Source organism: Chrysochloris asiatica, unplaced genomic scaffold, assembly GCF_000296735.1.
Source record: "Chrysochloris asiatica unplaced genomic scaffold, ChrAsi1.0 scaffold00003, whole genome shotgun sequence".
NCBI lineage: Eukaryota > Metazoa > Chordata > Mammalia > Afrosoricida > Chrysochloridae > Chrysochloris > Chrysochloris asiatica.
Window position 1 is genome coordinate 17889886 of NW_006408521.1, and position 23388 is coordinate 17913273.

The 23388-nt window shown below is 40.3% G+C and overlaps 1 protein-coding gene across 1 annotated transcript in view; it reads right to left on the reverse strand.

Annotated features, from left to right (window-relative positions):
• IDE (insulin-degrading enzyme) overlaps positions 1-23388 on the reverse strand; it is a 152585-nt gene that overhangs the window by 31836 nt on the left and 97361 nt on the right. Inside the window, exons 12-14 of the mRNA XM_006831141.1 lie at positions 13420-13522; positions 11831-11953; positions 1963-2045 (exon numbers count right to left, since the gene is read on the reverse strand). Coding sequence (XP_006831204.1) covers positions 1963-2045; positions 11831-11953; positions 13420-13522 — 309 coding nt within the window. The remainder of the gene's footprint in view (positions 1-1962; positions 2046-11830; positions 11954-13419; positions 13523-23388) is intronic.

A 23388-nucleotide genomic window follows, 5' to 3' on the forward strand; every position in this document is an offset into this window, starting at 1 on the left:
CTAAAAACAATTAGATAAAGGCTATGGGTATATACAGATACTAAATAAAAAATCTGACTTAGATGTTCTTAAATTAATGATCAGTAAATTAGAGAAGTTGTTTTTCATAACCTTAGTTTCCCTGATAAGTGATGTTTTTGTTGGCTATAAACAGATAGTGTATGGAAGAAGTTAATGGAGAATTAATTGCACCTAACAACTAAAATTAACAAGACTTAACAGACAAAGGTTAAGAAATATGTGAAGGTTAACTTGCTTCTCAGAGAAAAGAATAGATTTATGTATGAACAAATGTTTAACTAAAAGGTTTCAAGGCGCCTGAATGACTCCTATGCCTTGAGATAATGTTTTTGCTGTAACTTCTCATCCCTGTTGTAAATTTAAGAATTGTAAACCATAAGGAATGTGCCCCAAGATAGATTGTATTTTGATGTCATTGATTACTATGAAAGCAATGTTTTTTGTAATGGTATATAAGGGGGTTGTAAGATAGAACGAAGAGAAGTAGAAGAAGGAGGTGAAGAAGGGGTGTAGGAGAAGGGAAGAAGAAGGAAGAAGGGAAGATGGGAAGTAGAAGAATGGGTGGAAGAAGAATTAGAGGCAAGAAGTAGAGGTAAGAGTAGAGGAAAATAGAACGAGACAAGAATGGAGGGAGGGGGAAACTAGTAATGGAAGCAGGAGGGGAGCAGGAGAGGAGAGAATAGAAGCAGGAGCAGGGGAGGGGAGAAAGGAAACAGAAGAGATGAGCAAGAGAGCATGACAGTAAAGAATGAGAGAAGTAAAGTATTAGAGTAGCCATAGAAATAATAATAATAAAGCATGCAATGAGAAGATTTTGAATTTATCATGACCCATGACTCCGAATCGGGCTGCGAACCTTAAGGTCAGCAGTTCGAAACTACCAGCCGCTCCGCGGGAGAAAGATGAGGGTTTCTACTCCCGTAAAGACTTACACCCTCAGAAACCCTGTACAGGGTCTCTATGGGTCGGAACCGACTGGATGGCACTTAACTTAACAACAACAATGACTCCGTGTATTCAGCCAACGCCGCACCAGCTTTCGGAAAAACCCTGGAATAAGTTTGCTGGGGCTGGCTCCCGGCATTTTCCTAAGGCCAAAGGTGGGTGAAATGGAAATAGGAACCACAGGGAGAAAGCAGGATAATTGTTGTTACATAGAGGAGATGGCAAATATTGAGATGAAACACAGTGTATGACTTGTTGAATGTAAAGCTGATGATCTGGCAGGTAAACTTTTACTCAATTCACAATAAAAAGTTAAAAATAAATAAAGATCTAATTTCATGTCACTCTAATCTAATAAAATTTCTCAATAAAGAGTTGATCATATTGAATATTATTATAAGATAATGGGTTTATTTCATATAAACCACTGAATTTTACAAATGTATTATTATAAAGTATAAGCCCCAAAGTAATTGGATTACATACTTTTATCACTAACATAAACAAAATAAGAGCAAAATGATCTAGAGATTTGCAGTGAGAAATAGTTGTAATGGTAGCTTTAGCTGAATCACTTTTAAATAACCAAGACAGGGCTAGAGAAAGCAATGTCAATTAAAGGGCTGGCAGAGACTCAGGATCACTTAGTTATTACTACTACTCCTTCTTCTGGAAAAGTTCCAGGAATACAAAACCAAAACAACAACAAAAAACGACCCTAATTTGTTTAATCTTTCCTCACTGAGTCTTTCAGGTGACTCTAGAATTTCTCCATGTTATACAATCTTGGAGGTTATGAAGGTCCTCCTAATAGTTAATGTAAAGATTTTAGCTTTTACAAAATCCTCTAAGAACAGCAGCTTTCCTTTGTCAAGGCTAATTAGGTCGAATCCCATTTATTTCTAGACATGGATCCTCAAGGAAGAATAGAAACATTTAGAAATATAATTGTTGGTTTTTATAAGAAGGTTTGTAGCTAGGTTCATTTTTACATACCTGAAAAATTCAAAGTTGAGACAAGCTTTTGGCAAGAAAAACTTATCATCTTGTTTGAACCAGAGTTTGCTCATAGCTGTGTCCTATGATGGAGAAACAATCTGGTTAGGAAAATATGGACACAATCGGCAACAGTGGTAATCAAATCACTCTTCATCAATAAAGGGCAGAGGTAATGGCTGAGAGTTTTGTTCTAGAAAGACTGCCATCTCATGGCCTTGAAACATACTCAAAAGGTCACCAAGTGGAAAGCTGGAAAGAAAACTGCTGATGCCAGTGTTGTTGTTAAGTGCTGTCTAGCTGGTTCTGAATCACAGAGACCCTGTATAGGGGGTTTCTGAGGTGAACTACTGAAGTTGCAGTTCAAACCAAGCTTGCTGTCTAGTGCATTATTCTGCAGTGTCACACCAGGACTCTACTGATGCCTTTCTATCTCCGCTGGTGAAGGGAGATGTAGGATCACTGGAGGAAGAGACAGATCAAAGAAGCCAACACCAACTCTCCTGTCCACCATCTTTCTGGGCACTGGAAGACAGGTGCAGAGACCTTAGGGTGGTGTGGCAGTCATTCTCCAAGACGGCCCTCTACAATCCATGCCTCTTAAGATTCACACCTTGTAGTCCCTGCCATCCTGGACTAAGACTGGTCTGTCTGACCAACAGAAACGACAGAGTGATTGTCTAAGGTCAGATGTGGGGATATAAGGATGCAATGGTTGATAGAACTAAGGTGAAAGTTCGGATGAGAACTGGAAGATTTAAACAGATTTTGTATGAGGTAGTTGCATCTCCTTTACTTGAATGCATTATTTGTTGTTGTTGTTATGTGCCGTGGAGTTGATTCCGACTCCTAGTGACCCTATACAGGGTTTCCGAGGCTGCAAATCTTTACGGGAGCGGAAAGCCTCATCTTTCTTCGGCGGAACCACTGGTAGTTTTGACTGATGACCCTGAGGTTAGCAGCCCGATTCGTAATCACTACGCTACCAGAGCTCCCTTATACTAAAGGTTAGAGCTAAGAAATTCTTTCTCTAACAGTTCTGTGTGGCCTATGAAAAAGGCAGATAGCTCATGGAGGTTGACAGTAGACTGTTGAGGCCTAAATAAAGTAGTGCAATCTGCGGCGTCAGCTGTTCCAGACATGGTATGCACAGAGCAGATAATACAGCAGGTTAAGGAGACTGGTACTCAAGTGATTTATCTTGCAAATGCCTTTTTTTCTATTCCAATTTCAGAAAAGAGCCAGCCACAGTTTATTTCACATGGGAAGGATCCCAATACATATTCAGTATGTTGCCTATGGGTTATTTGAACTCACCATGTGGAGATCATGTCTGACTTCCTCTGGCTTCACAAGGGAGAAAGAATCAAACTTAAATCAGTGCAAGGCCAATTCCTCTGAACGGAGGTCAGACATGCTTCCACCCTAGTCTTCTTTACCTGTTCTGACACCAACCATCCCTCCCACAGCACTCCCTGCTTCACATCTGTGTTTGATAATCCATTGCAATGGTCACATGGAACACATAACAATACTCATGATATATCAGGGAAGTAAACGGTACAATTCAGGACCAAATCCAACTCAGGACATCCTCTTGTCTGCCATACTGCAGGCACACATCACTCTTGTCTTCAGCCTCTCAGCCATGTGGCTCCTTGGCCTCTGCCCTGTTCTGATACAAAGTTCTTTTAGCCAGTGTGTGAATGCCTAAAGGGCACATTTTGCAAGCCAACCTCCTATCCATATGCACTAATCTTTATTCAGTCCATAGGCCTAGAGCTGGAAGCCGTTCTGTCTCTCCAGGCCACTGCCTCTGCTGTTGTCTTGGCCATTGTGCCACACCTCACTCATGCTCTTGAGGGTCCTGGGATCTTCCATCTCTGCATCTGAGATGGCTCCTTTTAAGCCTTATTGGAGGGCAAAACTAACCAATCCCAGCTTTAGACTCCGGTGTACCTTATTTGCATGGTCCCACCCAATCACTTGGTGGGAATTAGGAAGACTTTGGAAGAAAAGCCCTATCAAGTAAATTCAAGTTACCACACTGTCACAGTATGATTAGAAGAGTCTTGGACTTGGTGCAGATCTCAAGTGCAGTGATACACTGCTGTTGTTACATATTGTTGAATCAGTTCCAACTCACAGAGATCTAGTGCACACTGGAACAAAACACTGTCTGGTCCCATGCCATGCTCACAATCATTAAGTTTGAGCCCATTGCTGCTCCCACTGTGCTAATCTATTCCTCTTTTTCGCTACCCTCCACTTTACCAAGCATGATGTCCTTCTCCAGTGACTGGTCCCACCTGATAATATGGCTGAAGTATGAGAGATGGAGTCTTGCTATCCTGGTTTCTAAGGAGTATTCTGGCTGCACTTCCTCCAACACAGATTTGTTTGTTTTTTTGGCAGTCCATAGTGCTTTAATATTCTTCAGTATCGTAATTCAAAAACTGCATCAATTCTTCTATGATCTTCCTTATTCATTATCCAACTTCTTTTACATGCATATGAGGCTATTAGAAATACCTCATATGGGTCAGGCATACCTTAATCCTCAAACTAACAGTTTTGCTCCTGAACACTTTGATATTATGTTGATATCAAATACAGAAGAACAGGCTAGAGCAAATTTGAAAACAGTGGTGGCACACATGACCAACAATGGTTGGATAATAAATTCCAAAGCCCTGCCCAACAATGAAATCTGGGGAATAACTTGGGTTGGAGCCACACTTGACATTCCACAGACAAATAAGAATAAGATGCTGCTTTTACTCACCACCAAAACTAAGCAAGAGGCCCAAGGTTTGGTTGGTCTACCTGGATTCTGGAGGACGCATACTCTACATCTGGGAATACTGCTGGCATCTATCTATGAACCGCTCGAGAGAAAACTTTGTTTGAATGGGGGCCTGAGAACTAACAGGCTGTTGGGAGTCATAGAAAGCAGTCTCCCTCTCCTGTCTTTATGTGCACATGACCTACATTCAGACATGATTTTGGAGGTGTCTACCACATGTGCTTATGCAGACAGGGACTTATGGTAAACACCTGAGAATGCAGCCCTCCCACGACCATTGGGATTCTAGACTAGAAAATTTCCAGATGCTGCAACATGACACACGCCATTTGAAAGGCATTTACTTGCCTCCTACTGGGCTTTGATAGAGTCTGCATCAGTGACAGAGGACACATATCATCATGAGACCTCAGCTACCCATAACGCTTTGGGTGATGTCAGAGAAACACTGGAATAAAGAAGGTGGTGCCCAAGATAGCTGAGTAATAAAATGGAAATGGTTCATAGGAACAAGCTACAGGGGGTAACGCAGGGAGGCACCCACTGCATTCATGAACAAGTAGCCACTCTTCCCATAGGTCCGACCCTAGAACCACCTGAAAAGCTGCCCGAGCCCCTTGCCACATGGACAGTGCCCTATGAACATTTTTCTGATGACCAGAAAAAGGCTGCTGGGTTCACAGGCACATGGACAACATCTGAGGTGGAAAGCTGCTGCATTAATATAAGTAAATGGAAAGACCTTGACTGAAGAAGGTAGGTACAGGTGAGTTCAATCGGATGAACTGCACACTGTCTTCCTGGCTGTGATGGAAGAACTAGTTGGAAATGGTGAGTCCATCTATTTGTATTTTTACTGATTCACCGGGCAGTGGCCAATGGCCAGATTATAAGGTCAGGCAAATGGGCAATGGAAAACTAGACTGTTAAAGGGACATCCGTGTGGGGCAATAGCCTATGGAAAGCACTCTGGAAATGTAAAGGGCACATCAGAGTAGGAAATGTGGATGTCCATCAGAAGAACCCCTTTTCCTGGACAAGAAGGTGGTTGGAATCAGCAAGTGGACATGTTGAATGCTCCTTTAAGGTGGCCAACTGGGTCCATGAAATGAATAGATATGGGAATGCTGAAGTATTGCAGAGATGGGCTGGATCTAGACATATCCCTCTTGTACCTTCTGAGACAGAAAATGCCAATAAGAACTGCTCTGACTGCTAGCAAGAAAGACGGAGGTTACAGAGGGCTATGGGGCCAGCTCCCCAGAGGGTAGGCCCTGCTTACAGTTGGCAAGTGGATAGAGGACCAATGGTAGCAGTGGCACCAGGTGGCTACAAATGGATCCTCACAAGCATAGACACTTACTCTGGACTGGGTTTTACATATTCTATAATGGATACAGATGCCAAAAACACCACTAAGGGATTAGAACAAAAGATACTATATCAATTTAGGCCACCAAGTTATATTTCCTCAAACCAAGGAACACATTTTCTAGTCCAGAGAGTACAACAATGGGCCAAGAAACATATTAAATGGACCTACCATGTTGCACAGGAGTGCTGGTGTGGCGCTGTGGGTTAATGCGCCAGACTGCAAAGCCATGTAAACTGCAAGGTCAGAGGTTCAAGCTCACCAGCTGCTCCTTGGAAACCCTATATAGGGTCACTATGGGTTGGAACTGACTTGATGGCACTTAATAACAATAACAACCATGTTGCATACCACCTTCAGAGTAATGGTTTGATAAAGAACTGGAACGGGCAACTGAAACGTGTTCTCTAAAACACGGGGAGATAAAGGCATGAAAGGCTGGCTCACATGCCTTCATGAGTGTGTGCTCATGCTCACCAATGTAGGCCAAAGGTCACCACTGGATAGATTTCTACGTTTCTCGGGGGGATATGAGGGAGGGGATTGGGGAAGGATGCAGGTGCTACTGTACAGTTCTTCTCCACGTCACCTGACATTGCTTTTTTCCAGCAGAATGCTATAGTCACAGAACTGAGAGGACTAGAAGCAGGGGTAATCCCTCAGCAAGAGACTATAACTACACCCCAAATCTTTATGCCAGAATTTCCATGGGCCTGATGGGATAGACTGTATCTTCCCCACATCTGGTAAAACTGAGATTGACAGTGAATAGTACCATACTGCCGAGTGACCGAGAGAGTCCACTAGTCTTGTGTTTATGTAACCCTGTGAAATATGAAGGGGAACGGACTAAGGGGGAAGCACTTGCTAGACTGGTCTTGCTACCAGCAATCTGGACTGGCACAGTAGCTGAAGCTGAGGTCTCTTCTCATGGAGGAAAAGTTTTGGTAAAAGTAAATGACAATGTTACTCGGTATTTACCGACAAGAAATACGAGCCATAACACGAGTAGATATATGCACACAGCACTATTTACAACAGCAAAAAGAGGGAGATAGCCTAAGTACCCATCAACTGAAGAATGGATGAACAAACTGTGGTACATACACACAATGGAATATTATGCTACCCTGAAGAATAACAAGCCACCACATAACATGGATGGACCTTGAGGACATTATGTTGAGTGAAATTAGTCAGTCACAAAAGAAGAAATACTGCATAGGACCACTATTGTAGAAGACTAAGAAAAAGAACCCATACTAAAGGGGGGTGGATTTTTTTGCTGGTTAATGGGACATGAGGGGAGAAAAGGGAAGGTGGAGCACAGGGTAGGGAACACAGGATAGTTTGGGTGCTAGGGAGGGGGGCAATACACAAGAAGGGGAAGGGTAATGGAAGAAAAAAGCAGGTGGGAAAACAATTAGGCAGGTTTGCATGGGCTAAGTGGGACAGAGGTTAAATAATGATGTATACACAACCTTGGAACAACAAGGCTCTGGGATACAGGGATTGAGACATGGTTGGAATGGGCAAAAGGGGGGAAATAATGTTAAGATGCTCGGCTGTCTTTTGAATCTTGGTTTCTCTGGCATACAATTATAAAATATACACTTTAAAAGAAGAGTCAGAAAAATCACCATAGAAAGCTTGTAAGTCCTTCTTCTGCCTATAACTGATCGGAATACCTAAATTGGGGATACAACGTGCCCAGTGAAGGAGGCTTCCTGTGGAGTCTCTGCATTACATAAGACCATAGGTGGAATCCTGAACCCCATCCAGAATTTTCTGTGGGAAATTTCCACTTGAAAGGACAAGCAGACCAGCCTGAAGCTGCTGGAAGAATGGAAGATACTTCTTGAAAGAAAGACCAATAGGAAAAATACAAAACAATAAAGGCAGTCCGACTGATTACTACAAGAACAAGCAAGTTACTTACCCAGGAGACATCAAGTCAAATGGTCGGGTCCCCTCAGGGCAAACCCCCTTCCAAGACTAAGACTTAATGGGAATACATGCTCTGATTGGTGAGTATGTTTGTCACCGATAAGGGGAAGTGAGGGAAAAACAGCAATGAAGCAACGAGCTAAGCCCTACAACATTCAATAGACTCCTGTGAACCAGGGTAGAGACCTGATTGGCCAGCAGTGTGGCAAGACCTGGGGACTCTTGGGCCCAGAGTTAGTGACTTAGCCACAGAGGACTAGAGTGGAGAGTAAACTGTCCAGCTGATAAGAAGAGAGAGCATATGCATAACACCCACACTTGCAGATAATACCCACCTGACCTGGCTTCAATGACTGTATGATCAGAGCTCAACTAGAAGAAAGAAGAGGAAAAAAAGAGTAATCTGATACAATTTGATGAAGTTGATCTACACCTATGGATGCAGTAGCTCAAAAGAGGGAACAAATCTTTACAGCAAGGATCATTCCTACACCGTCTATACACAGAGTAGATAGGGATGGGCAACTTGGACATTGGCTACCCAAAATGGGGGGTGGGGGGCTACAAAGGCAAGAAGTGACTGGCTTACAAGCTTTCAAGAGGGAACCTAGGTACAGAGGGCATGGAGGAAGGTAGAATCTCCACTGAATAGTATCCAATCTGTCTGGGCAGGGCTGATGAAAGGAGATGCGGATAGGTCTCTTGTGATACAATAGTGAGTAATTGTTATCAGGACTGATTGTGAGGGTTGGAAATGTAAAGGTAGACATTTTGCAGGAAAAGGAGGGGAAGGATTAACTTTGCAGTCTAGGAGAGGAGGTCCCTGGGACCATCAAGTGAGTAGAGCGGAGAGCGGGACCCTACCCAGAGAAACAGTGAGACCAGAGATATAGGAAGAGATGATGATGTGGAGAGATGGAGTGGCTGGGGACACTAGAGCCAGAGAGGGAGAGGGGCTGTGTGCTGACAACTGGGGGGCAGGCTTGTAGTGTATACCCTCTGGTTAGTTGATGATGCATGGAGGGGATTGTAACCATGGCAATGAAACAATATACAATAGGATGAATGTAAAGCTAATGTTCTTCCATGTAAACTTATCACATAATTCACAATAAAATATTTTTTAAAAAAGTAAATGACAAATGGAAGGAAGGAGAAATAATAGCTGAAGAATAAGGTATGAATAAATGGATCATGCAGTGGGGTAAATCTAACATTGTACCTTGAGAGAGTTTCAGAGCAAGGGAATAATCTTTTCTCAGTAAAAATTTTTCAGGACCAAGAAGGGTCAAGATGATACAAAATTTTGGATGACTTGGGATAGGTCAGATGGACGCAAACAGCAGACTTGAATGGCTGGTACCTGAGTAATCTCACCCTTAGAACTCCAGCATAGTGAAGGACTAATTGTTAATGACTGGTTTGGGAACCATTAACGATTGGGAGGGGCAGTTTAATCCTTTAAGTATGAAAGGGTAAATTCCTAGAGGAGCCAGGGGTGGCCTGCAGAGCAGCTATTTATTATGGCCCTTCTAGCCAAATTTCTCTATTTTATGATATATTGTAAATCCCGTTTTGAAATGAGTTGCTAAGGAGTAAAGATTACAGTGGAACTAAAGATTAAGAATGCCCCTACCTTACTAGGGAGTGTGACTCAAGTTACCACCTTTAGTTTCCCTTGGGAACATGGCCTGACTTCAATTTATGAGACTGCTTTGGGAACGCTTACTCTCTTGCCCTGGACCTTGCATCTGCTTAATTATTATGTCTGACCTCCAGTTCATGCGACTTTCAGCTCATCACCTGACGTGATTCACTAACTCCTGCAGCCTAATGAACCAACGGCCTGTTGTGTGACCTGCTGATTTGGCTCCTGAGCCTCTGAGGGTAAAGAGCCCTGCAGACCGATCTCTGAACTGCTCATTTGGTGCTTGCCAGACTTCACAGTTGCACGAGGCATTTCTTGTGACAACTGTTGAGTTTTGTGACACATTGTAGCTTGTAGCAGAATGCTGGGATCTGAGGTAAGGGAGGAGTGCTGACTGATATCAAGGACGATGGTGAGGCATAACATGTTGGAAAAGTCGAACAGTTGGGATATCTTTAACCTTCAACTCAAAGGGGCTGGCCCCTCATATTGTCCTTTATAAAAGAAATTCTTCACGCAGACAGTAAGAAACTTCTGAGATTAGATCATGAAAGGCAACATGGCTTCTATCTTGGTCACTTACTTTCTTAAGCAACTCTACGGAGAGGCATACATGGTGAAGAACTGAGGCCTGACAACAACCATGCAATTGAGCTTGGAAGAGAATTCTTCAGTCCTAGCGGAACCTTCAGATGATTAAGGGTCCAGCAAACAGTTTAACTATAACCTCATGAGAAAGCCTGGGCCAGGCCAACTAGGCCACTTCTGGATAACTGAGCCTCAAAAATGGTGTGAGATGATAAATGCTTGTGGTCTAAAGGAGGTAAGTTTAGGAATAATTTGTTACACAGTAATGAGTAACACAAATAAGGATGAACTAATAAGCCACTACCTTGACTCTCCACTCCACTTATACTATACGAAAAATGCTCATTTGAATCTATTTTGGAAGTAACAAGAAATATATGAAGGGGCTTCAAAAACTTTGCAGAAAATTTTCATTATCTTTAAATTCCATTTTTCCATGAACTTTCTGAAACTCCTTTGTGTAACTGGTTTAATTTTTTCCTTAATTTATTCTGAAAAGGTCTTCAAATAAAATAAAATAGAAGAAGTAAACAAGTTTTCACTTATAGCTCATTAAAATGTCATTTTTAAAGAAAAATGGTTGATTCCTTAATAATCTAGCTGCTTGAGATAATTAAATTAAATCTCATGCTCCTAAAAACTGTTATTTGTCTCGCTACGTTAATCTAAATGTTAGGTCATTTGAAGAAAAGAAAAATAAAGATGTGTCTATGATGGCAAGGGAGGATTTGCAAGAGTTTAGAAGGATGTGGCATAATCATCATATCCATTTTTCTCCAAAATTAACTAAGGTATGAAACAATAACATGAAAAGAACATTCTCAATAGGAAACAAATAAACAAACAAAAAAACCTTCTCCCTCACCTTTCCCACCAGTTCATAACTCCATTCACTAAATCTAGCCACTCTGTCATAATAAGAGTTGTTCCAAAGGGCAGGACCAAGCAGCTACCCTTGGATATGCACTCTTCCAAGCTTTAGAGATTCTTTCTTAACACGAACTTTAATGGAACAGCATAAAACTACTTTTTTATTAGTTTTCAGTGGATATGGAAGAGACTCCAGTCTTTGAATAGAGTTGTGATTATAGCCCAGATTTATTTTTCTCTCCTGCAAACAAAACTATTTTCTAGGTTCTATTTTGGTAAGTTAGTAGTTTTGCTTGCTTGCATGCTTTGACATTTCTAGCCTTCTAATTGTCCTGGTGTGGTGCTGTAGGATAAGCACTCAATGACAAGGCTGGTTTGAACTGCAAGGTCAACTGCAAAGCCACCAGCCACTCCTCAGAAACCCTATACAGGATTGCTATGACTCAGGACTGACTTGACAGCACTTAACAACAGAAGTAGAACCTCGTGGTTATATTTTCTGCAACTTTCCTCTGCCACCTCTTGGGATCTGAGCCCTCAAAATCAAGAGTAACAAACATAAGAAACTATCTCCTAGTCCCTTCCACGTACTAGGTCTGTACCCCAAAATTCAAAATCAACAATTCTAATGTGTTACCTTAATAAGAGCCGGGTATTGTGTTGCTTCTTTTTCTAGTGACAAAATTTCAAAATTCATAGGAATAAATTCATTCTTTGTTGGAAGTTTAAATTTCCCATTCAGCTCAGCATTTTGCCATTTCTGGACAATAATGAAAAATACACATACATGAGCAATTAGTCTGATTCAAGAGTTTAGAACAGTCAATTTGCTTAATTTCAAGGTAAAAATTAAGGGGATAAATGTCAGGCAGCATTCTTTTCTGTGATACACAATGAAGTTGTTACCAAGATCTATTGATGAGTTTTAATGAAACTTATGTTGGAGTTTCTGGTACTGATGAGGGTTTTACACTAACTGATCTCCAAAATTACCATAGAAGATTAAGGAATAATTTGGGACCGTGATGCATAGAGAGGCTGAAGTCCATATGAAGATCCTGTTTCCTTTAACTTTTTTGAAGAACGGAGAACAATCTGTACATTTATATGAGTCAAACTAAATTACTCTCATTTATGGCCTGAAAGTCAGGTTAAAGAAGATTCATTCACTTCAGTGCTCATTCTTAAGGCCTGGCCCACACCTCTTCCAGATCACCAGTAAATTATGTACAAGGCTTAGAAGAAAGATGAGAAAGGCTGGATTGTGGGATAGGGTTGACACAACCTGCAGACTGGACCTCTTCCAAGGGTTATTTCCAAAAGATAAGTGGGACAGACTACAGGCCACTGATCATTGTTGAATCCTCATTTATAAGATTTTTCATTATTTATACATATATATTTCAACATTATATATATATATATCAACTGCCAATAATTCTGGGTTCAATAACTGAGTCTCCAGCTGATGTAGCACAATCTTGCAAACTGCAGTACTATTTTTGTCCCTTGCATTTGTGTCTTTTGGTGCTGCGATGGAGGATAACGTTGGCCAAATTACAAGTAGCAGCTTAGGTCTCCAGGATAGCTAAGTAGTACGAAATGGGAAACACTTTGCAAGAAATTTCACTGATGAGCTCCTAAATAAATCTGTTTTTAAAAATTGCCATTCAGGACACGTTTGCCGATCCATGATCAATTTTGAGAAAATTGATCTTGTCTTAAGAATACATTGTACAAGCACTAATTCATGGAAGGTCAGTCTTTCCCACAGTTTAGAAAGATGACTACTCTCATACACTAAGAAATACAGTAAGTACCAGTGATGATTTTCTTTCTTACACTGTTTTTAATTTCTGTACTGTTATTACACAGGTACATTTAAGAAATGCCCATTACTGGAGTCTAACTAGAATTGAGACACAGCAAGGTTTTCTGGTCTATGGCCATGAATAAAGGACTCAATTTAAAGCTACACAGCCATTTAGAACAAAAACAAAAGACATATTTACACATGTATAAGAAGATTGCTAGAGTGCCATTTCATCATACAAAAACCTAAGCCCCGTCTTTTCACCTCTTACTCACTCCTCTCAGGATGTCATAGACATCTTGAGCAATCACTGTCCACATGCTGGGCCTTCGGTTCTAGAGGGAGGACCTAGAAGGTCATGAGCTTGTACATCCCTTACATACCAGGTTTATTTGCAGATGAGTTAACCTTACCTTAATGACTTTGTCTGGTATTGCTTCCTGTTTATACTGGGTTCCATACCACTCTTCTGTGCGATCAGTTTTTCCTTCAAAAGATTTGGAAATGACTGCAACCCTAGAGACAGACAAAACCAAAAAACTTGTAAACTCATGTTGCACATATACATTTATAGCACCTGACTCATGGAAATGCAAATAATACCCAAGAATATGTTGAGCCTCTAAGACCCAACAAATCCTGTAAAGCTTAATGAAACATGCAATGTATGCTCAGAAGCTTCTGATCACTGTCCAAGTTACCCACTGGTTATACGGCCTATTACTTCTGTTGTAAAAAGCTGTTTGTGAAAAATGGAATAAGGTCAAATGAAAACCAGTGCTTAATAAAAAAGCAAAAGCACTCTTCCTGGGAACAGCACAGGGCCTGGGTTAACAGGAATAGCTAAGAAAACCCATTGGATTAGCCAAAGATCAAAAAACCCACAAGCATACCAAAGAAACTTTATTACTTGATAAGTTTGTGCTTTTTTTTTTAACATATCAATCAATAAAGTCAGTAATGATGAAATTAAAGATTTCTGGTTTCTTCAGTCTGAAACTGATCAAACATGCAATTAGGATGCATTGATAATTACTGGTGATTAGAAAGAGAAAGTTGGAAACAAAGAGAAGGATTTATAGTTGGAAACTATGGCCTTGGTGATAGAAATGATGCTGGAGATCCCATGATAGAATTTTATCTATCTCATGACAGATACGACCAATGACTTATCCATTGCTAATATCTTTTTGCAACAACATAAAAGGCAACTATACACCTGTACTGCATCAGATGAAACATTCAGGAATGAAACTGACTATACACTCAGCATTTCTCAAGCTGACGGAACTGAAGAAAAAAATTCAAGCTTCGATTTGCAATGTTGAAGGATGTCATGGGAAACATATCGAATGATGCAAAAAGGATCAAAAGAAGATGGAAGCAATACACAGAATCACTGTACCAAAAATAAATAGTGTATGTTCAACCATTTTAAGAGGTAGCATATGATCAAGAACGAATGGTACTGAAGAAGTCCAAGGTGCACTGGAGGCATTGGCAAAAAACAAGGCTCTAGGAGTTGATGAAATACAACTTGAAATCTTTCCAAAAAATGATGCAGCATTGGAGACACTCACTCATCTACACTAAAAATATAGAAGAGAGTTACCTGAACAATTGATTGGAAGAGATCCATATTTGTGTCCATTCCAAAGAAAGGTAACCCAATAAAATGTGGAAATCATTGAACAATATCATTAATATCCCATGCAAGTAAAATTTTGCTGAAGATAATTTTTTTAAAAAAGTTTTTGTGAATTATGTAGGTTTACATGGGAGAACATCAGTTTTACATTCAGCCTATCGGATTTCATTTCATTACAATGATTACAATACCCTCCATGCATCATCAAATAACCAAATACACCCCACAGCCCCCAACCCTGGCCATCAGCACACAGCCCCTCTCCCTCCCTGAGTCCAGTGTCCCCAGTCACTCCATCTGTCCATATCATCATCTCTGTCTCCGTCCCTGGCGTCACTGCCTCTCTAGGTAGGGTCACACTCTCCATTCTTCTCACTTGATGGTCCCAGGGACCTCTGCTCCTGGGCTGCAAAATCAATCACTCCCCTCCTTTTGTCAAAAAACATCTACCTCTATATTTCCGATCCTCACAGTCAGTCCTGATGGCAATTATTCACTATTGTACCACAAGAGTCTTATCCCCATTTTCTTTTACCAGCCCGGTCCCAAAAGATTGGAAATCATTCAGCAGAGGTTCTCCCTTCCCCTGCCCTGTCTGGAACTAGGCTCCCTCTTGAAAGTTTGTAAGCCAGTCCCTTCTTGCCTTTATAGGCCCCTCCCCCCAATTTTGGGTAGCCAATGTCTAAGTTGCCCATCCCTGTCAACGCTGTGTACTGAGGGGGTGGGAGTGATCCTCACTGTAAAGATTTGTTCCCTTTTTTGAGCTACTACATCCATACATGTAAGTAAAGTTCATCAAATTATAGTGGGTTACTCTTTTTTTTTTCCTTCCCTTGAAGATAATTTGTAAACTGCTTCCAACAGTATATTAATAGGGAACTACCAGAAACTCCAGATAAATTCAGAAGAGGACAGAGAACTACAGATATCACTGCTAATGGATCTTGGCTGAAAGCAGATAATACCAGAAAGATGTTTACTTGTGCCTTATTAACTATGTAGATCATGACAAACTATGGATACCATTGAGAAGAGTGGGTATTATGGGACACTTAATTGTGCTTATGAAGAACCTGTACATAGACTAAGAGGCAGTTGTTAGAACAAAACAAAGGAATACTGAATGCCTTAAAACCAGGAAAGTTGTGCACCACCAGGGTTGTATCCTTTCACCATACTTATTCAATCTGTATACTGAACAAATAATGTGAGAAGCTGGATTATATGCAGAAGTAGAGTAGCATCAGGATTGGAGGAAGAAGACTCATTAACAACCTGTCATATGAGATGATACAACCTTGCTGTCTGAAAGAGAAGAGGACTTAAAGTACTTACTAATGAAGATCAAAGACTACAGCCTGCAGTATGGATTGGTTCTCAGTGTGAAGCAAACAAAAATACACCACTGACCAATAAATAACATCATGATAAATGGAGAAAAGACTGAACCTGTAAGGACTTCATTTTGCTTGAATCCATAAGTAACACTCATGGAAGCAGCAGTCAAGAAATCATATGATGTTTTGCATTCCAGAAATATGCTGTACAAAACCTCTTTAAGGTGTTAAAGAGCAAAGCTGACAGTTTGAGAACTGAGGAGTTCTAGTCATGGTATTTTCAACAGCTTTAATATTGTTGTTATTGTTAAGTACCACTGAGTTGGTTCCAACTCACAGAGACCCTGTATAGGGTTTCCAACTCTTTGTAAATCTTTGCAGGAACAGAAATTTCCTTCTCCTGCGAAGCAACTGGCGGGCTCAAACCATGGACCTGGTGGTTAGCAGTTCAGTGCTTATCATAAGGAGCCACTGTACTCCCTTCAATAGCCTCATATGCATATAGAAAGTTGGACAATGAATAAAGAAGACCATAGAAGAATGAATGAATCTGAATTATGGTTAAGAATGCTGAAAGTACCATGGACTGCCAGAAAAACAAACATATCTGTGTTGGAAGAAGTACAGCCAGAATGCTCCTTAGAAGTTAGGATGGTGGGACTTCATCTCTCATACTTTACTCGTTGTCAGGAGGGACCAGTCCCTGGAGAAGAGATCATGCTGGTAGAACAGAAAGTTGGTAAAAAGAAGAATGCCCCCGTCACAAGATGGACTGACCCAGTGGCAGGAGCAGTGGGCTCAGACATAATAATTGTGAGAATGGCACATGGCCAGGCAGTGTTTCGCCTACTGTACGCAGGGCCGCTCTGAGTCAGAACCTACTCGACAGCACCTAACAACAACAAAGCTATATGTTTTTTCCTGTCAGAGACTGGCATTAAATATATCTCTTACATATATATTGGTGTCCCTACTGCTACATGAAAAGAAATGCCTCTTTAATTTTTGGTTTATTAAATTTTTTCTTTGATGGTGCAGTATATGAAATAGCCACAAAAGTGAAGTCAGATTGGGAAAAATAGAAAGTAGAGTTGGAAACCCTATACAGGGCCGCTATGGGTCAGAACCAACTCAATGGCACTTCACAACAACAACAACAAAGTGAACAAAAGATTACAGGAAAAGAGAAACAAAAGAAGCTCTACCTGTGAAGCTCTAAACTGTTCCTGTGAATGATTGTCAAGGACATCTCTGTCCCTCCTGTCTTTTAATTATCAAAGTTAGAACCATAGCATGCCCACTACAGACTCAACACCAGGCCAGGACCAATTCTATTTGAATCTTGTAGAACGGGTACTTCAAGGACAATAGCTTACATGGCTAGGCATAAAGACAGTCCCTTTTACTAAGTTCATGCCTCCCTTAAGTCCTAATTCAAATAACTAGGCTTATAAGCACTGGATTCCTGGTGTAGCATTATAAGCTAAATGCAAGATTGGTGGTTCAAACCCACCAGCTGCTCCTTGGAAACTATACAGGGTTGCTATGAGTCAGAATTGACTCAACGGCACACAAACAACAAAGTGTATGGGTGGTGCTTGAAATGATATCATAATGAAGTAAATATGAAGTTACTGTTTTTGCTGTTAAGTGCTGTAGAGTAGGTTCCAACCCATAGCGACCCTGTGTAGGGTCTCCGAGGAGCAGCTGGTGGGCTTGAACTGCCAACCTTGTGATTTGCAGTCGAGTGCTGATTCTACAGTGCCATATTAAGAGTCCAAGTATGAAGTAGATGAAGAATATTCATCAAAGTGGCACATCTCAAATACGATACTAACAAAAGTATCTTTCAGATGAATACTTAGTGTGCCATTAAGAAATTAAAAGATTAAATATCAACAAAAAAGTGTATTTAAAAAAATAAAGGCAGGGAAGGGGGATAACAGTACAGAGCATATATGCATCAAAATCTATATCAAAGTCTATGAGGCAAAGTGTGCAGGCACATTGAAGAGTACTTGAATTATAAGAAAAGGAGGAATTAAAGTAAACTGTAGACAAGTGCAGAGCACTTGGCTGCAGACATTAGGAAAAATTGCATTGACAACAGCATTTTAGACTATTTGCTGGCAATTGAATTATGCTAAAAATTTGTTTTAATGAGTTTTCTCTTAAACACAGGGAGTCAATGTTAGTCTATATTTAATTGTTTCCACAACACTCTGGCTCCTGACATGGTCTTAACGTGAAACTTCTACCAGTGAATAAAGAAGCAATAGTTTAGCATGCACAGTGACTGCTGACTCTAAGTCAGCACATTCAGAAAAGCTCAGAAGAAATCAGCAGCTGGTGGAGCTGGATGGGACCCATTCTGACATAATAGGTCTCCTGTCTACAGACATTAAAAGACAATATGGTTCTGTAATCACTGAAATGAAACAACGGTGTAAAGCCAATGTTTTCCCCCATGTAAATGATCACACTCAGTTCACAACAGAAACTTTAAAAACAAAAAAAGACAATATGGTTCCCAAGGAATGAATTTGTGAGATTTTTGGAAAAGATCCCTGAGAGAGAAAAAGGAAGACTTACAAAGAATGAGGAGAGGCCTCACAGGTAATTGTAATGAATTCAAACAGAACCTGTGGAAAGAGCGTGGATTTAGCAATCAGGAACTTGGATTCTGGTCGAGACTCTGACTGACTTTCTTTGAGATCTGGCCAAAATCAGAGTTAAGATCTACATTGGGCAAGTGATTTAGTCTCTTTGGGCTTCAGTTTCAGTACATCTAAAATGGGCATTCAAACTAGATGAATGCTATCATTTCAGTAGCAAAATTTCACAATATCATTATATCAAATTAGGTTTTCAGAATAAATGAGATTAGAAATTAAATATAAAAAAACATGTACAGTAAGACTAAATCCTGAAGAAATTGAGGCTCATGAAAAGAGTTTTTTCTTTTAAACTACTTAGTTTATATACTTATTTAGAATTATTCTTTTTGTCATTAAGTTTTATTTCTTTTGTTGTTGAGAACATAAACAGCAAAACATTCCAATTCAACAGTTTCTACCTGTACAATGTAGTGACTTTGACTGTGTTCTTCCAGCTGGTTGTGTAACCATTCCCCCCTTCCTTTTCTAAGTGGTTCGTCCCTCATAACATAAACTCACTATCCCCTCAAGCTCCTATCCAATCTTGGCAGTTACTATGATCAATTTGATTCCATATGTTGTTGTTGTTAAGTGCGGTCGAGTCGGTCCAACCAGTGCCACACCAGGACTTCTGGATTCCATATAGATAGTTCTTAAAAGAGCAAAAGTGCTCAAGGCAGACCATTTTACAAAACTGATTTTTGGTTATTGGAAATACCATGACTTGGGTCAGGCGCACCTTAGTCCTCAAGCTGACATCTTTGCTCTTCTGTTACTGATAGCTAACTACTTCACTGTGGTCAGAGAAAATACTTTGTATGATTTCAAACTTTTAAAATGTATCAACACTGTTTTATGACCTAAAATGTGGTCTCTTGTGGAGAATGATCCATGTGCACAGAATAAATACTGTGATGTTTTGGGGAATGATAGTGTTCCATGCATGCCTGTTAAGTCTAGTCGGTTTAGAGCGTCATTCAGACCTTCTGTTTCCTTGATGTTCTTTCTAGATATTCTGTCCAAAATTGGAAGTGGTGCGTTGAAGTCTCCAACTATTACTATAGTATTATCTATTTCTCCTTTTAATTCTACTAGAGTTTGCTTTATATAGTTAGGTGCCCTGATGTTAGGTACATATATATTCATGATGGTTACGAAATTAATCTTCTTGATTAATTGTCTCCTTTATTGGTGGTGGTTATGTGCCGTGGAGTCGGTTCCGACTCACAGCAACCCTGTACAGGGTTTCTGATTCCTTTATTACTATATAATATTTATCTTTATTTCTTCCGAGAGATTTTGACTTAAAGTCTACTTTGCCTGACACTCAGATTGCCACCCTGCTCTCCCTTAAGTATTTGAATGGAATTTCACCCCCATCCTTTTGCTTTCAACCTATTTGTGTCCTTGGGCTTAAGGGGTGTCTCTTATAAACAGTATATAGGTGGATCACATCTTTCTTCTAAATCCATTCTGCCACTCTCTGTCTTTTGATTAATGCATTCAGTCCATTTATTTACACTTACTGTAATTACTGTTTATTAGCCTAACAATGACCCCTGAAACTACCACTCCAAGATAGTCTTCCAACCTTAAGCCAAAAATATTCCCTAAGTCATCTTATAACCAAACAATAGTTAAGCTTAACGAATAAAGAATGTCTGCCTTGAGCACCATACTCTTTTGAGATCTATCTTAATGGGATCAAACTGACAACAGCAACTTGAAAAATTGGACAGGAAACTCAGAGGTAGTAAGGTTATGTTAATAGGGGAAGAGGAACTTAGGAAAGCAGGGTGAGAATGGTTGCACAACTTGAAGAAGGTAATCAATGTCACTGAATTGTACTTACTCTTCTTGTTAAGTGCCGTTGAGTTGGTTCTTGTAGCGAACCTGTGTAGTGTTTCTGAGGAGCAGCTGGTTTTTACGTACCTTACGGTAAACAGTCCAGTGCTGCTCCTCCAGTGCCACACCAGGAGTCCGAATTGTACATACAGAAATTATTTAAATGGTGTATGTTTTACAATGTATATTCTCAACACCAACAATAAAATTTTAAAAAAAGAAAAAGAAAACCTCGAACTATAATAATAACAAAATCTGTAGAGAATTTAATCAACTTTTACTAAGCCCTTACCAGCTTGAATTCTGGTAAAGACAAAACACAGTTCCATAGAAGATACTTCTTGAAAGAAAGATCAGCAGGAGATAAAAAAACAAAAATGGCAGTTCTTGGCCATTACAAGAACAAGCAAGCTGTTCGTCTGGGAGCCTTCAAGGCAAGCAACAAGTCCCTTCAGGACAAACCTCCTTCAAAGACTGAAACTCAAAGGGAAAACATGAGCAGACATGTAAGCTTGCTGGTGACTGTGTTGGTCTACTTGTGAGTGGAAGGGGGGAAAGTCAGTGATGAAGACATGAGCTAAGTCTGACCATGTTCCATAGACTCCTGTTGATCTTGAGATGAGAGAGAAAAGAAAAAGGGGTGGTTGGTCTGAAGTTTGGGGAGACTTGTAAACTCTGAGCCCATGGACACTGACCTAGCGATGGTGGGCTAGAGCTGAGAGTGAAGCATCCAGCTGATGTGAAGCTGGGGGAGGCACAAAAGAATGCCAGAACTTGCAGAGAGTAGCCATTTGACCTAGTCTGGATGGCTTGATCAGAACTCGACTAGAGAAAGATAAAGAAGCCTGGTACAGGAAGCAAGTGTAAATTGCTGCAATTGATGAATTTGACCTATACTTATGGATGTAGTAGCTCAAAATACCAACTGAGAAGGAAGGCGTTTTCACAGCAAGGACCAAGCCTATTCCCCCCTCAGTATACAGAGTTGATAGGGACAGGTAACTTAGACACTGGCTACCTAAAATGGGGAGGGGAGGTGACTATAAAGCATGAAGTGGCTGGCTTATAAGTTTTTAAGGAGTTTAGTTTCAAAGCACGCAGAGGAAGGTAGAATCCCCACTGAATAGTTTTCATCTTATCTAGATGAGTCTGATGAAAGGAGATGGGGATAGGATTCTTTAGATTCAATAGTGAATAACTGTTACCATGACTAATTGTGATTGTCACAACTGTAAAGGTAGACGTTGTGTAACAAAAAGGGAGTAACAGTTAATTTTACATTCCAAGAACAAAGGACCCTAAGACCATCAAGAGAGAAGAGCATGAGTGGAATGTGGAATCCTAACCAGAAAAGCAGAGACACCAGAGATGAAGGCAGAGGTGATGACATAGAGAGATAGAGTAGCTGAGGACTCTAGAATTATAGAAAGAAAGGCTGTGTGCTGGTGGGCAGGACGCTAGCTTGTAAAAGGTACCCTTCAGTTGATTAAATGATTTTATATTTTTGCATGTTTTTGTGTACACTAAAAAAAAGGGAGGGGGCGAATATGCAAATACTGTTAACCGATGGTGCATGGAGGGGATTGTAATTATTACATTGAAACAAAATATGATTGGATGAGTGCAAAACTGATATTCTCCCACATAAACTATCACTCAATTCACAAAAAAAGCATTAAAAGAAAAACAATACACACAGTTCCAATATGGATGGAACTCATGATCCAATAGGACACATGGTTTAAAGCAAAATGTGATAAACTTTATGTTAATAGAAAACAGGTAGTGGTTGTGGTTGTGTGCTGGTGAGTTGGTTCTGCCCATAAGCCACCCTGTTTAATCTCCAAAGCTGTATATCTTTACAGGAGCAAAAAGCCTCATCTTTCTCCAGCAGAATAGCTGTTATATTGAAACTGCTGACCCTGTGAATAGCAGCCAAGTGCATAACCCACTGTGCGACCAGAGCTTCCAAGTAGATGACTATGCCTCTCTTATTTACATGGTCTCTGAAGGAAACATAGGACTTTAAACTGTAAAGGTGGACTGAAAAGTGAGAAAAGGAGTTGAAACCCAGGGCAGTTGGGTGACTGAGCAACCAATCATTGAGGTGAGCTCTCATTTTCAAGTAGAGATGAATCACATGCTCTGATGCTTACACAAACAATCAGTTTCAGTGGGGTACCTGTCCACAATCTTTAAGAAGTGCTGGGTGACAGGAGAAGAGACAGAAACCGGAAGGCAGGCAAATGCTCTGATTTTCAAAAAGGAAAAAGAGTAGAGCCTAAAAATCATGTCAGGCATCAGGGGATTCAATATTTAAATGAGAATATAGCAGTCACTAGGACCTGCAAAGCTTCATCAAGAACATTAAAGTGATTGTTTTAGGCAAGGCCTGTGACAAAACTTTACAGCTATATTTGTATATTTAATATGGCAAAATGAGCTCCAAATGATAGGATCACGAGAGGCACTGGTGATGACAATGGAGTCGTAACAGATAAACACCTTTTAACAGGTAGGACCAAATCACATTATTCAAAGGAACTGTCTAGAAATTAGAACAGGTGATCTTGATGAGTTCCCCATCCTTGGCGGAATTTACGCTATATCAAGTAACTACTTACTGGGACTATTACAAAGCAGCTACATCTCAGGCTGTTCTGCACTATGTCACTAATCTGGTATAGCAGGTATAATTATATATTAATTTTTTTTTTTTTAATCAAGAAAGGTATGTGCCAGGGTTAGATTCTTTCACTATACTTATTTAATCTGTATGCTGAACAAATAATCTTAAAAACTGGATTATATGAAGAAGAATGTGGCATCAAGATTGGAGGTAGACTCATTAACAACCTGAGATATTCAGATGTTATAACCTTGCTTGCTGTTAGT